This window comes from Chiloscyllium punctatum, chromosome 8 (assembly GCF_047496795.1).
Source record: "Chiloscyllium punctatum isolate Juve2018m chromosome 8, sChiPun1.3, whole genome shotgun sequence".
Taxonomy (NCBI): domain Eukaryota; kingdom Metazoa; phylum Chordata; class Chondrichthyes; order Orectolobiformes; family Hemiscylliidae; genus Chiloscyllium; species Chiloscyllium punctatum.
This window is the reverse complement of record NC_092746.1, coordinates 4,671,746-4,691,869: the sequence shown is the minus strand read 5'-3', so window position 1 is coordinate 4,691,869 and position 20,124 is coordinate 4,671,746. Positions and strand designations below refer to the sequence as shown.

The 20,124-nt window shown below is 36.2% G+C and overlaps 1 protein-coding gene across 3 annotated transcripts in view; it reads right to left on the bottom strand.

Moving 5' to 3' along the window:
* Positions 1 to 807: 807 nt before the first annotated feature.
* skap2 (src kinase associated phosphoprotein 2) overlaps positions 808 to 20,124 on the bottom strand; it is a 268,727-nt gene continuing 249,410 nt past the window's right edge. For 2 of the 3 annotated variants that reach the window (XM_072575074.1, XM_072575076.1), the window contains 2 exons: positions 2,419 to 2,521; positions 808 to 1,413 (listed from right to left, as the gene is read on the bottom strand). In XM_072575074.1, the coding sequence (XP_072431175.1) occupies positions 2,429 to 2,521 (93 nt within the window). In that variant the 3' untranslated portion in view covers positions 808 to 1,413; positions 2,419 to 2,428. The remainder of the gene's footprint in view (positions 1,414 to 2,418; positions 2,522 to 20,124) is intronic. The other variant, XM_072575075.1, reaches the window with a different exon arrangement.

Here is a 20,124-nt window from a genome sequence, read left to right as displayed (position 1 = left end):
TGCTGGTGGAAAAGGCCAACACTGTGACCATTAAATTCAGCCCAATGTGTCTGCAAAATGAATACAGAATTCGATATAGCTTTACTTATGCATCGTTCATAACATTTGCACCCTGGTTTTCAACAGTACAAAACATTTCACACAAAATTTAGAAATCTAAGAAAGCTTAACTATTAGAACAACTGGGAGAGATTCCAACTGAAATAAAAGTTCTTGCACATAAATAGTATCGGCTGCTTTTGACCTGCTCATAATGCTCTGCAGTATGATACTAATCACATTCGCTAATGCAATAATAATTTTGAGAAAATTCTTCTTTTAGAAGAATGGTAAAATCATACAAGTAGAATTGGTTCATAGAGCAAGGTCTCAAGACTCAAAGAGTTTCATATATGAACAAAAGAAACATTTCAAAACTGCTTTATTATATATGAGTTAGTCATAATGCTAAGGAACAGCAGTGTAAGTTGTTTCTTCACATTCTACATTTAACATTTATGGTAGAAGTTGAAAGAGATTTTCAGCCCAATTATGCTGGCAGTAAAATTCTCCTGATTTTTTTGAACAAATTATAACTTGCCAAAACAACATTTGCTTTTAGAAAAGCACAACATTTAAAAATAAACTCTGCAAGAAAAAGTTCAACCTCTTTAAATATGAGATTAACAGGGCATATGGCATCATAATCATTTACTTCACCTTGTTGTGTTCAATTACTACAATCAACATACCAGTTTCCAAATTAATCATAACACAGTAATTTCATTAGTTACACAGCAGGCATTTAAATTATTAGCATAACAACAGTTTGCACACAATTAAACTTTATTTGAACCTTAAAATTTGCAGACTGGAACATTAGAACAAGATTCAATAAAGTGAAACAGACAAGACAGAAAACAGTGCTTACAGTTACTTGAAGGCACACACGGGACAAGAGAGGGAGCAGAGGAATATCGCCCTCATTTTCCATTTTGAGTTTGTTTACAATTAATTAACTTGTAATAGCAAGGCTTAGAAGCAATGAAAATATACTGGCTAAATATTCAGTAAAGATGTTACACAAAGCCAGTGTAAAGACTCAAGCAGCTAGAGTTCTTAGTGATGCAGAAGCACTGAAAAACAGAAATAATACATCAATGAAATGAAGAAAGATAATTACAATAATGAGGAAATAATTTAATTAAACACTTAGCTGCTTCTTGATTTTCACATCTGTGGCAAGAGGATAGATTATATTGTTAATAAGATGATGTTATCTTTATGATAAAATAAATTGGGAAACAGCTAGTGCCATAGAGTGGGTGAGAACTCCCTCTCCTGGCTAAGGACAGACAAGCTTTGCAAGGCCTTCAATCCAGTTTTTAAAATCTCTTCATATATAATAGAACATCAGTGTAGGTAGATGGTTGCCTGCAAGGGAGGGGATTGGGGGGGGGGGGGGGGGGAAGAATGCAGACAAAAGAAAGGATTGAACAAATAATTATGAAGTATATAGAAAACTACTGCCATCTAGTGTTTTCTTACAATATCCTTATTATGTTAGTGATCTCCATTATCAAAGTGGTGGTTATTTGATTCATTTCAATTCTATTCTATTCAGAAAAAAAACTTATAAAACCTTTTTTTCCAACTAACACTTATTCTGGAATATCTACAACCTTTGCATCCAATAGTTATTTTAATCTATTGCTCTAAATTCACCACTTTTGAATCAGTCAGTATTTTGCTCCACAAAGCCAGAGTTAATCTCTGCAACAAACCACCTCCACTATTTCTTTATATATTTTGTAACTTCTAAAAAATTAGAAAATTATTTCTGAACATTAAATCATTAATTGTGCTAGACTTTTAATGTATTAGGTACATCCAAATCATATTAATTTTGTTTCCCACTAAATAGCTTACTAATGGAAAAATGCTATGAGATCTAATTAGTAACTTAATAAGTAACTTATATTTTCTAGAAAAGCCCAGCAATCGCTTGTGTGAATATTTATCAAACATACATTGCTACAGATTTACTGTAGGATTCAGTTCAAATGTTGCAGGAAGTACTTTTATTGTAGAATGGTCAATTTCCACTTTGCGTTATATTTTATGAATTACAGATAGAGTATTTCTTCATTAAGTTACTTTTCATGAATATGTGACATGAAATATTCACATTTATTCACAGCAAGAAGTGCGTAAAATCAATGAAACTCAGAAATTTGCCCAAAGCATTTCCCCCCTCGTTTGGATTTTTGATAGCTCATCCCAGAAAGATACTGAAGTCTGTCTCTGAAATATGCAAACACCCAAAAACTATTTCAAAACTACAGGATGGCACCTTGACAAGAATGCTTTCTATATAAATGATATGGGAATAAGGTACTGATGGTCTATTATACAGTGATTCAATTAAAATGTACTTACCCAGACCTTCTCAAATGTCATACATCTCCATTAGGTAGTCTTTGGGCACCAAGCCAATATTATCCTTCATTTGTCCTATCCACCACCCATGTGAATTATATTCCTAAAATAACAAATATACACATCAGTATAATTGTTAAGATTTAAACATGATAGGTTAGCAGAATAATGCATTTACTTTTACAACAAACTTAAATATAGTTTTACATTGTATCAAAAATTGATTCAAAAAGCTATAAGAGTTATAAACATTGAGACACTTAACGTTTAGAATAATCCAACTTGCCATTACATGGATTCTTTTGCTAATGTCCAGCATTATGCCACACTTGAATGTGATTGTATTAATAGAAAAATATAATGTAAAATGGTAGACACTTGGTTTGAAATTCTATTATGATTTTAAAGACTGAAAATAATCAGAATGTTTGAAATTATATCACAGTGCTTTGTTATTTTACTTGTGGAAGTACTGAAATTAAAAATAGTTGGATTCATTAGATATTTGGATGCAGATGAAAACATATCAAGAAAACACCATCACAGAAATGAACCATTCCAATTATTTTGTTTGTTATGGTTTTAGAAGTTATGCTATTTTATACTCAACAAAGTCAATGTCTGATATTTTAAACTGTTTTGCTTATTACCAAAATTCTGCAAAACTGCAATTCTGCACCAAAACACCATCACGCACTGGAAGTTTGTGCATTCACAATTTAGTCAGAGAGCTAATGTACATATACCAAAACTCCTAACTAATATACACTGGTAAAATATTTCAAACATACAAGGAAATTAGATTTTCACTTTAAAAATAACTGTAAAAGATACTAAAAACCCAAAACTTTTACCAAGCGATTTGGAAAAAACCTCATTTCGAACACAGGAAAAAATATTCCTAAGAAATTAGGTGAACTGTTGAGGCATGTTATTTCTAAACATGTTTTATCATGAGCATCTTCATCAGAAAAAAAGATAATCAACATTATTTTTAACATTAGCATAGATGCTAAAAGTTGTAAAATTCTTAAAAAGGTGAACTATATTTCAATCTATTATGCAAACATATTTTTGATAAATTTGAGGCATGAACATTAATTTGTATTTATATCTAATTCCAATAGAGTAATTAATATTAGTTTTAGAGTTGAATTTTATCTTCATTTTGAAATAACTTCATGTGAACTATTTAACAGACTGAATAACAAACCACCAGTAGATTTGGGGAAATACAGGTGTAGCTTTATCTACAAATAAAAAGAGTATATTAACTTAAAATGCAATGAAAGTCTATTGAAATTGGAATTGACTTGAAGAGGAGTTAGGACTAATGCAGCTTTTACACATTACTTGCATTTAAATTTCAATGCCAATATAGTTTATGCAGTAAAAAAAAACAGAACTTGGGTTTCAAACTACCCAGGTGAGGAAAATTCAGCTTTGTATCATGTTTAATGTTTTTTTAAATTACTCTTTCAACGAACAGAAAATTAACAAACTAACTACAAAAAGTAATAAAAACATGATATACAAGAGCTGAAAATTTTTCAGCTTCTGCAGTCACATATTTACAAACTTTATTTAGCATGGTATAGTTATATTACAATTGGCTGTGTCATGAAATATGGTAAGTTACATTCAGATTTTACAGAAAGAAAATATTGGAGAACTGCATTGCTGTATAACAGAATGTATATGCAATTTTATTTGACCTCTTGTGGTTTAAATTAAGTTAACCAACAGATTATTAGCGATTGCTTTGTATCCATATAGAGACATACACAATACTTAAATGTCATCTAAAATACTTCAGTGAAACAAAACTTACAAAAGCTGAAACATTTTCAGAAGTATTATTAGAGTGTAAGTACCATGACACAATTTTGATAAGACAATACTTTGCCTGCTGAAAACATAAAAGTTTGTTGGAAGTAAAAATATGTAATGAATTTAGATACGTAGAACAGCTCAAACATTACTGTCTTGAGTTTATGTTTTGCTTTCCTTTAAGGCACTCTTTTTTTATGGAGAGTTTTGATGAACAGCTCAGAAATCTAAAAAAAACTGTGATTTTACGTAAAAGAGTGACATTCTATCAGTGAAAAACCAAGGGCATAGATAATTACAAACTTCCAAAGGTTCTTACTCCTGCAGTCTAATTGTGGGTTCTCACAACCCTAAAGATAGATATTCAGGCAGAAAAAAGCGTTACAAATTAATCCATTCAATCTTATACTTTATCATAACCATTCAAGACATGAGCCCTTGGAGCAAAATAACATTCTAATTAAGCCAATTAAATCTATATGTTGAATTTTAACAAATATATCTGACATATGGAATGCCATTCAGTCCATTATAATACTGTTTGTACCTTTATAAGTAAAACGTGAATAACTCAGATTTTTTTCATACAAAATACATTAAATCTGTGAATACTCATTTTATCAGTTTTGTTTCAATTTGTAGTGTAAATTCTATAAATCTAAATCGGTCTTCTGGACAGATACCAGGTAATTTTTGCAGTGTTATATAGTATATGTTGTTTTGTAAATATTGAAAATGTTAAAAAATAAACAAGTTTAGCGCAACAAGAAATATCATCCAAACAAAATCTATTTTTTAATGCCAAAATACTATGAAAAGTTCATCACTAAAGCCCAAATTTCTACAGATGTTAATTGCAGAAGCTAGAACAAAAATATTAGAAACTTTTTGACAGATATTCAACATCAGTATATGACAAGTGAAGCATATATTTATCAATATGAAATGCACAGAACAGAATTTAAATAAGAATCGATTGTCAGATACAAATAAAAGTGATGGACAAAAATAAATTAATTTGCAATCTCTGTAAATCTTGTTTTTTTTCTTGTATAGAATGTAAATATTAAAATGAGGATTTTTCAAAACTGAGCCACTTGCAGGTAGCATTAGTTGGAGACATCTCTATGCTTTTGATAATGCACCTTATTGGCGCCATTTTGCAAGAATTAACATTAAAAATTAAAAGGTGTGCAACAGGTCAAACCAATATATTTCCTTTGTAAAGCAAAAGATATTTAATAGCTTCTGCACAATGTTCTGTAAGAAGTGCAAACCCCAAGTCAAATCCCCAGACAGCATGCTTCAGTTCAGGTATGTATAAGTCAGCCATCTGGTATTTCTCACTGTATAAAACCTTGGTGTTATCATAGCAAACAGAGGCACACAGCTATACATTTAGGAAAACTATTTTTTAAAAAGTAAAATTAACAGCATCTGAACATCCATGAACCTATAGCTTCTTTATAAAAGACGTGATATCAGTTAATAATGCACAAAAACATTTTTATCTTAATCCAATTTGTAAAGTGAAATTATACAATCACCTCTGCTACGGACAAAAGGTTTATTTTACCAACATTTGACAAGGCTTAGGTATTGGTGCCACAAAGCCTTTTAGATTCATGTAGCGGTCTCAGCTATCCAAGGTTGTAGTGCTGCTTCCAGCATCAATACACAAACAAAATAATACTAGACAGAAGCGATTACTTGCATGTCAAACTGGTAGCAGGCTGAAAATCATGCCATTAATTGGGAGTGCACCTCTTCTACAAAAAAAACTACCAAAAAAGTGACTGTGGGTGATGTATTTGGCTTTTATGAAAACAGATGTTTAGCATTTTTCTATTAAGAATTGTACTATATATTTCAAACGGGGACTTATGAAATTTTTGCATAAACTAAAGAAAATAACTCAAATTCTTGAACTACCCTTTGTTTCCCATTGGCACATCGGTATTACATTTAAGACAGTGAAAACATGACAGTTTGTTATGCATGATGACAGCTAAAAATATAAATGATTCCTATAGTCGGAAGCATTATATTAATGTTTTTATGGTGTCCTGAAATTAATCTGTGTACAGAATGAAGTCCATTGCTAAATAATCTCTTGAATGGAATTAGCAATTATAAAAGTATTCTAATATTTCACTCCAGTGGCAGTTTGTAGTTAGCTTATGGCAGGGCCCTTTCACACATAAACACTTAATGAATTTTCAATTAATTAAAATAAAGAGTTCAATATTTAAAAGGGTTTAAATACAGGTGGCGTAAAACAGGAAATGACACTGACATTTTAATACGGTACCCTACTAACAAGATTAAAATTAATGCACCAAATACCCAGCTTTTATAAACTTACCCTTCACAGCAAGAATGTCAAAGGAAAATTGGACTTTAGCATTCCAGTATGCTTTCCAGTTAATATTATTTGATGACACTATTTTCAGAATATTTTAGTGCAATTAGAGATAATATAAAATAACCTGCATCATCTTACTAAACTTTTCAGTCTTTGGCATTATACAGATAATTTTCTACTTTTACACCATTATGACGAATAATAGCATCCTAAAGAGATGAAATTTGAAACTTGAACAGCATTTTCTGAACCAAAGAACATGTAATCCAAGGTGACACCACATGAATTAGGTCCCTCAAGTATTACTCTTATAGGTGATAGCCCAAAGGTACAATGCAATTTTTCACAACCAGTAACCTGATCAAGCACATGAGTAAAGTTACAAGTTTGTCATGTCTGACATGAAGGTCATTTTTGTTAAAATGACAGCAGTGTAAGAAATGAACAAATAGAAAATAAAAATACCTTGATAACATCTACAGTTCACGGACTGACAAAAGTTAGCACTGCACTTCTATTTCTGAAATTTCTTCCCCTCAAATTTGACACACATGATATAGAGTGGATTTCAGAGATTATGGTACACAACACGCTATCTTATGGTGTGACAAATTGTAAAATGTATGCAAGGTCTTCTAAGACATTACTTTAGACTACTGAATGGTTAATTCCTTTGTTAAAAAAAATTGCTTAGCTACAAAAGAATGCAGTTATCCAACAGCAGTCATACAACTTTCTAGTCACTTAATGATATGGGAACAATTTACATGCTGGAGCTCTACAAACACAACTTTTTGTTTTCTATATAATTTAATAGATTACATTTTTGCCTCATTAGAGGGTATATTTTCTCTTTTATTCCAGCAAAAGATATGGCATTAGAAGGTAAGGGAAGTTCAATCCCATGGTACTGGACACATTGGTCATTAGATCTGCGAATAACTTTACTATGTATGAATACTACATTTATGTTTATTGCTATTGAAGGTATGCATAAATTTTACAAGCATTTCAACTTTTGCACTAGAAAGCATATGCAGACCCCTATTCTCACAATGTATTGACAGAGTGAAATTTAATATAAATACTAAGATCAGTAACTCTTCAAACTAAAATTTTCATTCAAAAACTTTAGCAGCATTTTCTCTATTAACATAACAAATTAGCTGATTTTTCAAAAACAAATTAGGAAACATCCACAACATGTACCAGATGGTAGAAAAGTAAACAGATTTAGGGGAACAAATAGAACAGCACAGAAATATACACAAAATGTGACAGTTCAGTTCAGTGATGCTATATTCCATTAATACAAACAAAACAGGCCTCGATTGGTTCTTTACTTTCATTTAATTGAATGAATATTTTGATTATATTTTTATTACTTGATCACTCTTACACATTTCCAATTTTTCAGTGAATTGCTTGCACAGCTATTCAAAACAAAACACTTCAAGCAAGGAGTAAATGTTCATGTTAATACATTCCACAACATAAGAATGACTGTTGTTTAGAGAATTTTGATGAAATGCTATAAGCTAAGCTGGTAGTGAAAAAAAACATAGCAACGATGCATAAATCTATAGTAGTAACAATTATTCCATACCATTATGTAGTCATCATTTAAAATAAAATGTATTTGAATGCTCCAATCCTTTGGTTAATTTCTAAAAGAAAAGTTACGTATGAGGAAATGAGTTCTTACGTGGCCGTGAAAATTGTAAAACCATGGACTGAATCTACCAGAAATGGACAATGCATCAACGCATTCCTTGAAAAGTTTCCCTCCTTGAGCTCTCGTGGACTTTCTCAATGTTTCCAAACCTACCACATTATCTATGCACGACCTCGTGAGGGTGCCCTGTTCATCATATTCTCCCAGTCGCCACAGGCAGAGACTACTACTGGGATCTCTCATTATTCCTGGCACAGCTTTAAACAATTGTGCCAGACTTGGTCAGGTGGAGGTAAATTGGCAACTTACTTTACTGATAGAGGCCTGGAGATCCTGGTGAACAGGGATGCATGGGGTCACTCTCCATGTAGGGTGTCAAGATGTTGGTGACTAATGCAAATTTGAAGGAGCAAGCAGCAAGTGGAGTCACCAGGTAACCGATCTGAATTTCATATTGGGAATGATTTTCAACTAGCTTTTATTTGCTGGATAAGAAAATGGGAAACTGCATATTCAATTAGAGAGGACAATGGCAAAATGAGGATATTTATGAATGTTTTAAAATCTTAGTAGGCCTCTTGCCATTCAATAGCATGAATCTAAACTTGCCGTTCAACTGTTGGTTGGGAATTGGACTTTCTGCTCTCAATGGTGGGACACTCCCTACTCGTTACCTCTGTGACAATTCTCCTAACTTTCTAGCCATTTCCCATGTCATTCAACAGCTGGAAAGATTTCACTCGAACACTACATACTTTTGAAACAATCAATCATTTTGATAACAAACTGAGAATTACTGTCACTCAGAAGAACTGCATGATATACCTAATGAAAATGAAAAAGAATAGAGTTTGTATAATAACTCACTTTACTACTCTTTTGTATAGCAAAGTTCTTTCCTAAATTTATGCTTTTTCCTTTTAATAAGTAAGGCTAGCCAAATCAGAAATTCAGTTGTGGGAGTGTAGTCTGGGTCAGCATTTACTGTCCATCCTCAGTCACCTTGAGAAAATGGTATTGGCTTGTCTCCTTGAATTGTTGCAAGTCATGCAGATACACTCGGTGTTGTGGTGGCCTAGTGAACATCTGCAGTACATCTTGTGAATGGCACACACTACTGTCACTGTATATCACTGGTAAGGATGATTAACTATTTAAGGTTTTGGATGGGCGCTAATCAACACTTTGAGGAATACTAAGAAAAATTAAATTGCAAATTCCAACAGAATGTCTTTGCTCCAAGTATTTGCATTTGCTAGACCGAACGTTGTTAAGTTATACAAGGGACTGGAATTCGTGGCCTCACAATATATACCAAGTAAGCTGTCAGAGTGGGCAAATGGTCACAAACATTTCACCTTCACTTGGTAACATTTTCCAGCAGAGATCACTCAGGGACTGGGAACTATCAGAGTTTTGTTCCCTTTATGCTTAATGGCCACCCCAAAAATTTGTATTGTCCTGATATTGACCAACTGGGCTAAAATTAACTCACTAACACAAAATGGATCAAAATTACATGCTTATTAATTTATTGTATATCATTATCAGTTTCATTTGAGTTCAAAGTGTTGAATATCTGCAAAAAATTTCATATAGTCTATTGAAATGAACAGTTAAATGTAAATTAAGAATCTCCAAATTTCGATTCATCACTACAACACTGTATCTCAGTTCTCATTAAAATAATTGCAATTTAAAACTACCACTGTCTCCACATTAGTATCATTGCATAGTGATCCCAATGTTGGACTGTTTACAGAATGATTAGTATTAAAAAAATCTGACAGCTCAAGATGTCCATAAGAAAGTACAGCATACAAGTAATCAACATAACTATGTCAGCAGCGTTATGGAAGTAGAATGAACCAAGTCATCACAGACCATGATTTCACTAAAACAGTGCGATTGCTGGCAACCTCCATATGACTGCTGTTCGATTTCATTAAAAGCATAATATTGATTGTAGTGATTCAAGAAACTTGCAAACAGCATGAATATTCAGAAGCAGACTAGTTGTATTCACAGCAGAATTTTTATTTGGAGACAGTGGTGGAAACGAGTGCTTTCTCAACTGCTGTTTTTATAGCAGAAAAAAACTGAACAACTTGGTGATTTCCATTTTAAAAATCTTTTCATTTTTAAACTTGAATTACTTAACTTAGAATTTTTAAAATTTTGCTCAGATATTAATATATGCTCAGTTTATTTGAATTCACCACTATTGGTCTATCTTATAGGTTGAAGCAAGGAATTTTAATATTTAGAATGTTACAACAAAAACATGGTAGGAAATCAAACGAGCTTCACTTGAATAGAATTGCCAGGTATGGTTCTGAATAGGATCCATATTAGTGCCTTGCGACTTTTTCACTTCATTGAGGCCCAAGTGACTCGAGGGGAATGACAGAATGAATGAAATTAGCATAAGAAGGTTGTAAGAAATTAGTGGAGCTGAAAGTTAGTAAAACCCCAGGACGAGATGGTCTTCATCCCAGAGTATTGAAGGAGGTGGCTATAAAGACAGCAACAATGTTATTAATTATCTTCCAAAATGATTCCTGTGGCTAAGAAGCCCCTGATTTAAGGGAGCAAAAGAGAAAGCAAAACTACAGACTACAGCAGTAAGTTACCATTATTTAATTTACAACAATAGCTGGGAAAATACTATAATCTATTATGGAGATTAGGATAAATATTAGGACACCTGTTGATAATGATTTGCAAATGGAAAATTGCATTTAAACATTTTTTAAAAAATTGTTACTAACATATTGATAAAGGAGTGCCAATAAAGGAGAGAATAGTTAGATTTTTCAGAAGGTCTTTGAAAATGTCCCTACAGGAAACTGGTTGTAAAGATTAATGCAGATGGATCAGCAGGTAATGGATTAATGACCTGGTTTAACGATTGACTAACGGGCAGAAAACAGCAGGTATAAATGGGCTATTGTTGCATATGAAGGCTGTAACAAGAATCAGTACTTGTGCCCCAACAGTTCATAAAACATATCAATCGTTTGGAGGTTGCAGCCAAATGTGATATTTCTAAATTTGCAGATACAAAGCTAAACAGGAATCTTGAGAAGGATATAAAGCAGCTTCAGGAAGATTTGGACAGACTTAGTGAATGGACAAGAACATTGTGGATGGAATATAACACGGAAAAATGTGGGGTTATCAATTCTGGTAGAAGAAACAGGTGTGGAGTGTATTTCTTTAAAGAAAAGAGGTTGAAATGTGTAGAGGTACAAAAGGATCTGGGTACCCTTGTTGGTAAGATACTGAGCGTCAGCAGACCTCTTTGGTACAGAATTCCAAAGATCCACAACCAGAGTAAAAAATGTTCACCTTATTTCAAACATAAATGACAACCCCCTGATTTTTAACTTATACCCAATTCTAGACTCTCCAACTGCGAAACATCTTACCTGCATCTACCCTGTCTATCTCTTAAGTATTTCATAAATTTTAGTAGAATCACCTCTTATTCTTTGAAACTCTAGAAAATACAGATTAATTTGCTCAATCTCTCTTCATACATCCTCCGCTACATCGATGGCTATATCGGCGCTGCCTCGTGCTCCCACGAGGAGGTTGAACAGTTCATCCACTTTACCAACACCTTCCATCCCAACCTCAAATTTACCTGGACCGTCCCAGACTCCTCCCTCCCCTTCCAGAACCCCACTGGTCCTGACCTACCACCCCACCAACCTCCAACCTCCATTTACATCGTATCATCCATCATCAATTCCACCACCTCCAAACAGACCCCACCACCAGGGATATATTTCCCTCCCCTCCCCTATCAGCGTTCCGAAAAGACCACTCCCTCCATGACTCCCTCGTCAAGTCCACACCTCCCACCAACCCAACCTCCACTCCCGGCACCTTCCCCTGCAACCGCAAGAAATGCAAAACTTGCACCCACACCTCCCCCCTCACTTCCCTCCAAGGCCTCAAGGGATCCTTCCATATTCGCCACAAATTCACCTGCACCTCCACACACATCATTCACTGCACCTGATGTGGCCTCCTCTAGATTGGGTAGCGTTTCAGAGAACACTTCTGGGACACCCGGACCAACTAACCCAATCACCCCGTGGCTCAACACTTCAACTCCCCCTTCTCCTCCACCAAGGACATGCAGGTCCTTGGACCCCTCCAACCACAAGGGATGAACTCAGATTTCTCCAGTTTCCTCATTTCCCCTCCCCCCACCTTGTCTCAGTCCCAACCCTCGAACTCAGCACCGCCTTCCTAACTTGCAATCTTCTTCCTGACCTCTCCGCCCCACCCTGGCCTATCACCCTCACCTTAACCTCCTTCCACCTATCGCATTTCCAACACCCCTCCCCCAAGTCCCTCCTCCCTACCTTTTATCTTACCCTGCTTGGCACACTTTCCTCATTCCTGAAGAAGGGCTTATGCCTGAAACGTCGATTCACCTGCTCCTTGGATGCTGCCTGACCCGCTGCGCTTTTCCAGCAACACATTTCCAGCTCTGATCTCCAGCATCTGCAGTCCTCACTTTCTCCGATAAGATACTGAAGGCTAACTTGCAGATGCAGCAAAATGTTAAGGCAGCTAATGGACTTTTAGCTTTAATTACAAGAGGATGAGTATCCAGGAGTAATGAAGTTGTGCTTCAATTATACAGGAACTTGGTGAGAACACACCTGGGGTAACGTGTGCAATTTTGCTCTCCTTATCTCCAGAAAGTGCAAAGGTTCCTGGGACGGTCCTATGAAGAGAGATTGAGCAAATTAATCTGTATTTTCTAGAATTTCAAAGAATAAGAGGTGGTCCTACTAAAATTTAGGAAATACTTGAGATAGACAGGGTAGATGCAGATAAGATGTTTCGCAGTTGGAGAGTCTAGAATTGGGTGTGTTAAAAATCAGGGGGTTGTCATTTATGTTTGAAATAAGGTGAACATTTTTTACTCTGATGGTTGTGGATCTTTGGAATTCTGTACCAAAGAGGTCTGCTGACGCTCAGTCTTTGGAAATGTTTAAGGTATAGATTGATAGATTTTTGATTATCAGTACAGTAATGGCTTATGGGAATGAGGTGAGTGATAAACATTGAAGTGTTCAATCAACAGATCATATTCAATGGTTTGACAAGCTTGACAGGCTGAATGGCGTACTCCTATTTCTCGGTTTCTGCGGGAAGCTTTTCAAATACTTCATTGGTTCAATTTACCTAGAAACATTAAAAAATTACGGTACAGAAAGTGTCCAATTCAGCATATTATCCTGCTGCTTATTGAATAAACTGGTTGTCCATTCTAATTCAACCTTCCAGCATGTGATCTATACCCTTACAGGTTACAGAGTTCCAGGTGATGATCCAGATTCCTTCTAAATTTGTTGAAGGTTTACACTTCAACCACCAAATCATGCAGTGAATTCCGGGTACACCTCACTGTCTGGGTGAAAAACATGTCCCTTATGTTCCTTTAATCCTTCCATTGATCACCTCCAATCTCTGGCCCCTGGTAACTGACCTTTCCACTTGGCGAAGCAGGTCTTCCCAGTCAATTCTATCCAACCCCCTCTATTTTGTACACAAATTATGTCAGCCACCTCTATTCTAAGGAAAACAATCATTGTCTATTCAATTTTTCATCATAGCTGAAACTTTCAAATCCTGACCACATTCTTACAAATCTCCTCTGCACTCTCTCGAGGGTACTTTTGACCTTCCTGTAATGTGGTAACCAAACAGTATGCAAATCTCTAACCATGGTTTAACCAGCATTTTATATTGTTCCAACAGTATTCAATATGCTGTCCACTTAAAGAAAACATTTGATATGCCTTCTTTATCCGCTTATCTACATCTCCTGCTATCTTCAGGAAAACTTGTGGACTAGTACATCATGGTGTCTCACTTCCTTCAACTCTCCCATTTATTGTGCATTTCTTTGCTTTGTTTGCCCTCTCCAAAATGCATAATCCCAGATTTCTCCAGATTGATTCCACATTTCCACCCATTCAACCAAACCATGAATATTGTTTTTCAATCAACAGTCATCTTCTTCACTTCCCAAACAATTTTTGTGCCAACTACAAACTTCCAAACTATGCCTCCAACACTTAAATCTAAATCATTAATATATACCACAAACCGCAAGAGACCCAACACTGAACCCTGTATATACCATCAGAAGCCACTTTATATTCGTAAAAACATCCATCAACATATACTTTGTTTACTAAGATAATTTTAAATCCATCTCACTACGTTCCCCTATATCCCACGTGGTTGTTTTTTTCTAACCAGTCTGCCATCTGGGATCTTGTTATGTGCCTTATTAAAATCGATGTGGAGAGCATCCACTGCACGGTCCTCAGCGATTCTCCTTGTGACTTCCTCAATTAAGTTGATAAGAGACAAATATCCCTTAAAAAAAAGTTAAAGGCACACAATACCAGGTTATAGTCCAACAGGTATATTTCAAATCACAAGGCTTTGGAGGGTAACCCCTTCGTCAGGTGAAGTGAGAGAAGCACTCAGACACAATTTATAGGCAGAGAGATTAAGGGCGGAGAGATCAAAAGGTCATAAATGGTGTGAGCAGAATGTCAAATAATAAGTCTCTACAGGTGATCAAAAGTGTCAAACGGTGTGAGCAGAGTGTCAACAGCTGAATAAGTGATGATCTATAATCCAATTAAATGAAACAGAGAGATAATTTTTTTTAAAAAAAGGTTAAAATAAGGTGGTGGTGGAGATATGCCAAATGACTGGATTTACATGATAGCTATAAGAGTTACATGCCAAGGGTCTCACCAAAGTAATAAGTAATTCAAAACAGTACAAATTTGTTAAGGTAGAGAGATCACAACAATTTATCAAGCTGATGGAATTAAAACAGTAAGGAAGACATTACAGATACAGATCTATGTGGTGGGTCACATGTAGTGAGACATGAATTCGAGATCACGGTTGAGGCTAACTTCATGGATATGGAACTTGGCTATCAGATTCTGTTCACTGAGATGCACAGCAACGCAGAATCAAAGGCCACCTTGGAGGATGCTTACCCGAAGATCAGAGGCCAAATATTCTTGACTGCTGAAGTGTTCCCCAATTGGGAAGGAACGTTCTTATCTGGCAATTGTTGTATGGTGTCCATTTATCTGTTGTCATAACATCTGTCGTAGACAACAATCTACAGACAAGGATGTTCCCTCTCAGTCAAGGCACACTTCAGCCTTCAATTTTCAGGTAAGCGTCCTCCAAGGTGGCCTTCAAGATACACAAAAGTGCAGAATCACCAAGCAGAAACGGATAGTCAAATTCTGTACCCATGAAGATTGCCTCAGTTGTCATCATAGGTTCACATCCCACTACATGTGACCCCACCACACTATTCTGTATATACATCATCTTATTGTCATGTTTGACACCATCACCTTGATAAATTATGATCGCTCTTCCTTAACTAGTTTGTACAATTCTGGATTATTTACTACTTTGGCTAGACCTTCACAATGCGACTCTTATACCTATCATGTTACCCCAATCATTTGGTATGTCTCCGCCAGCACATTTTAACATTTTTTTTGTAATTATCGCTCTGCCTCATTTAATTGGATTATAGGTCATCATTTTGCTGGTTATTCAACTGTTGACACCTTACTCACACCATCTGACACTTTTGACCACCTGCAGAGACTTATTATTTGACACTCCATTCACACTATTTGTACAATTTTTTGATCTCTCTTCCTATAAATTTTGTATCTGTGTGCTTCTCTCTCACTTTACCTGACAAAGGGGCTATGCTACGAAAGCTTGTGATTTCAAATAAATCTGGACTATAACCTGGTGTCGTGTGACTTCTGACTTTGTCTACCCCAATCCAATACTGGCAGCACCACATCATAAAGTGTGCAAACTATCCCTGACTAATGATGCCCTTTCTCAAATAACAGCAAATCTTATCTTTCAGTACTGATTCACGTAACGTGCCTACCACAGTCAGACTGATCAGCCTACAATTATTTGGTCAATAATTTCACCCTTTGAATAATGGTACAATGTTCACAGATCTTCCACCTCACCCATTTCTCGTGTTTTGCCTCACTAGGATAGGTTACTGGAAATCAAGTATTGTCCTTGAGTCATCATAAAAGTTAAAGATATTAAGAAGTATACAAAATTTCCAAATTACCCTGTCTTTCAGACACAGATTGACAGGAGGCATGGATCAAGTTTCTGTTCTTAACAAAAGTCACTACTTATTACACATAAATAGATTCAAACTACAGATAAACAATTATGAACTGCTGACATACAAATCTACTAGTTAAAACTCTAATCCACTTAGAAAACTTCCCCTATTCCACACGTGTACAGACACAAAAACAAAACATACATATTATAGGCAAGGGAAAAGCTGGGAAAGTAATTCAGCAGTACTCCATCTGCAGGGTTTGTGGAGATGATCCATTTCCTGACAAGAATGCTGCCTCTCCATCTTCCCTCTTCACAATCTTTCACTTGTTTGCAGGAGGTACAGGTTGATCGGTTCTCATATGTAAAGTCTTCTGGCTAGTTAAATAAACATCACAGCTTACAGAAATTGATTAGGGGAAATAAACTTCAGGTTTGAGATACTTTTTACATTAGAGGAAAGATAACTACTTCCTTTTCAGACGGCTGATGGTTCCTGACCTGAACATTCATACCTCCTAGCTGTTCAGCTATCTGGGAGCCGATCTCAGTTTCGTTGGCAAGAGAGGGCCTTTGTCATCGACAAGTGGTCATCATTTCTCAAACCAATTACCTACTTGATGTTGGCCAAACCTCAACTTTTACGCAGCCTTCTGGTTCAAGTTTGTCTGTTACCAGGCTTTCCCCACTGCTTGAACAAGTAGCTGTGTTTAAAACATTTGAAGTGAAATTTAGGTAACCTGTTTTTAAAAATTTACTTAATCCTTAGTTTTTAAAACAGTCTTCACCCATTTCATTTCACAATCAAAAACACTGAAAAACAAAAAGAATTGATCTTTACAAGTTGAGAACTGAAAATAATCCTCAGAGCACCCACTGTTGCCTCCTCAACATCTTTTCATAACCTGAAGTATAATTTACCCGGCATTGATGATTTAGACACCTTCAAGGAGATCAATCCCTCCAGTATATCTCTTTAACATCAATTGCATATGAATGAATCGAGGAGTGTTTACCAAGCCCTTAATACTGTTAACTCCAAGGTGGGACTCAGAAAAAAAAAGTACATAAAATGGTTGTCACTTACTTTGCTTTTGGATTCCTTACAATTTCCAATTATTCTTTCAGATGTATTTGTTTTATTGATAAATTAGGTAATGATAAAATAACCTTTCAGTATAGAGTGTAGTGCTGGAAAAGCACAGCAGGTCAGACAGCATCCGAGGAGCAGGAGAATCAATGTTTCGGGCATAAGCCCTTCATCAGGAACGAGGCTTGTGGGTCAGGGCTGAGAGATATATATGGGACAGGGGGTGAGTTTGGGGGGGGAAAGAGAAGGTAGCTGGAAAAGCAATAGGTGGATGAAGGTGAGGGAGGTGGTGATAGGTTGGGGGGGCGGGGGGGTGGGAAAGAGTTATAGGCAGGGCCAGAGGGCGATGCCGAGTTGGAGGCTTGGGTCTGGGATAATGTGGAGGGAGGGGAAATGAGAAAGCTGTTGCACCCAGTCCGGCCTCGTCTACATTGGGAAGACAGGACGCTTTCTTGCGGATCGTTTCAGAGGACATCTCTGGGATATCCACACACAACCTCACCGTCCCTTGGCTGAACACTTCAACTCCCCCTCCCATTCCGTCAAGGACATGTAGATCCTGGGCATCCTCCACCGTGAAACCATTAATACCCAATGCCTGGAGGAAGAAAGCCTCATAATCGGCCTTGGGACACAGCAACCACACGGGATAAAGGTGGATTTCAATAGCTTCCTCATTTCTCTTCCCCACACATTATTCCAGTCCCAAGCCTCCACCTTGGCACTGCCCTCCGGACTCATCCATCATTCCCCCCTCTGACCTATCACCTTCTCCCTCACCTTCATCCACTTATCGCTTTCCCAGCTACCTCCCCCACAACCTACCCCCTCTTCCCATTTATCTCTCAGCCCCGACCCACAAGCCTCATTCCTGATGAAAGGTTTGTGTGTGAAACGTCGATTCTCCTGCTCGTTGGATACTGCCTGACCTGAGGTGCTTTTCCAGCACTACACTCTTGACTCTGATCTCCAGCATCTGCAGTGCTCACTTTCTCCTTTCAGTATATGATCATAAATTAAGGAGTGATTAATAAGCACTTGTCTAAATGACAATGATAATCAAAGTGGGTAAATAAAATTGTCTAATTTGAGATCATCATTGATTTTAACTGGGAACAAATTACTACCGATAAATGTTTTGAGAGCGTCAAGACACAGAGATACAGAATCATAAAAATGGTATGGCAAAAGTGATAATGAAGGACATCCTTTTCATAATTTCCTGGAACAATGACATGTGCCTTCAGGAATATCCAAAACATTCCAGGGCTGAACTGAATGAGCAGGCTTAAATACAGTGATGTACAATGGTGTGAATGAATTTATCAACTATTTTATTTTATCATCAAGTACTTTGAATGAAATATACTACATCAGTTTAATGAATACGAAAACATGACTAGGTGTATGAAAACAATTCTGCAGATCTCTCCAAAAAGCCTTCACTGATCACTACATATTTTATCCATCACGTCAACTCTTAGGAGAGTGAACTGAAACAAGCAGTGTAGGATTAAAGCAATGCATAGGATGTTGATAGAATTTCAGCAACATCTTGTTTACACTCATTTAGAAGCACATTCATTGCATAATGCCGTCCAGTTCACTCAAAAGTTAAATCTTTCTTAGCTCTCAATCTTTGTCAAAAATACCCCAATGCATCTTTGAAATCCAATAGTGAACCTTAAAGTACACATTCCACTCTGAACCTCAGTTAATCATCACGCTATAAATGTTCTATTTGGGTGCATTAAATGAAAAGAAAAAGCAAATTTTTTTCAACTTCTATACTTCAGTACTGAGGGGAGTGTAATATTAACAAACATATTGTCATTCGGATGAGACTTTAATCCAAAATTCCATTTGTCTGCTTCACTGCAGTATTTAATGAATTAAAAAGGAGATCCCCTACCGTCCAGGGCAGCCTTCCCATCTCAGCCAAGATTATTTGGTCATTTATTCATTGTAGGATTTTGCCGTGCACAAACTGGCTGGCTGAGTTAGAAAAAAATCTGGCCCATTGCATGTAATTATTTAAGTTCACTTCAAAAGGTAGAATTAAAAATTATAACAATACTAAAATGCAGAACAACTGTGATGGAATCAGATTTAGATATTCCAGTGCATGAGTCACAAAATATTAGCATGCAGGTGGAACACAAATCAAGACAACTAAGAGGATGCTATTCTTTATTAGGAGAGGAATTGAAAATAAAAATTAAGATGTACTTCAGTTATACAGGGGAGACCACATCTCAAATACTGTATTAGTCTCCTTATGCAAATTCATTGGAGGCTGTTCAGAGGCTGCTTATGAGGTTAATACCTGGAATGAGATTTCTTTTTGAGGATGGTTGGATCAGCAGGGCTTTCTTCCATTGAAAGTTAGAAGATTGAAGCAGGACTTGATTGAAGTGCATAAGATTCTAAATGTTTTTTGCGAGGTGGATGTGGAATGGCTGTGTCCTTTTATGGATCAGTCCAGAACTAGGAGGCATTGTTTTAAAATTAAGGTGTACTTTAAGACGGGGGGGGCGCGATCATTTGTCTCAG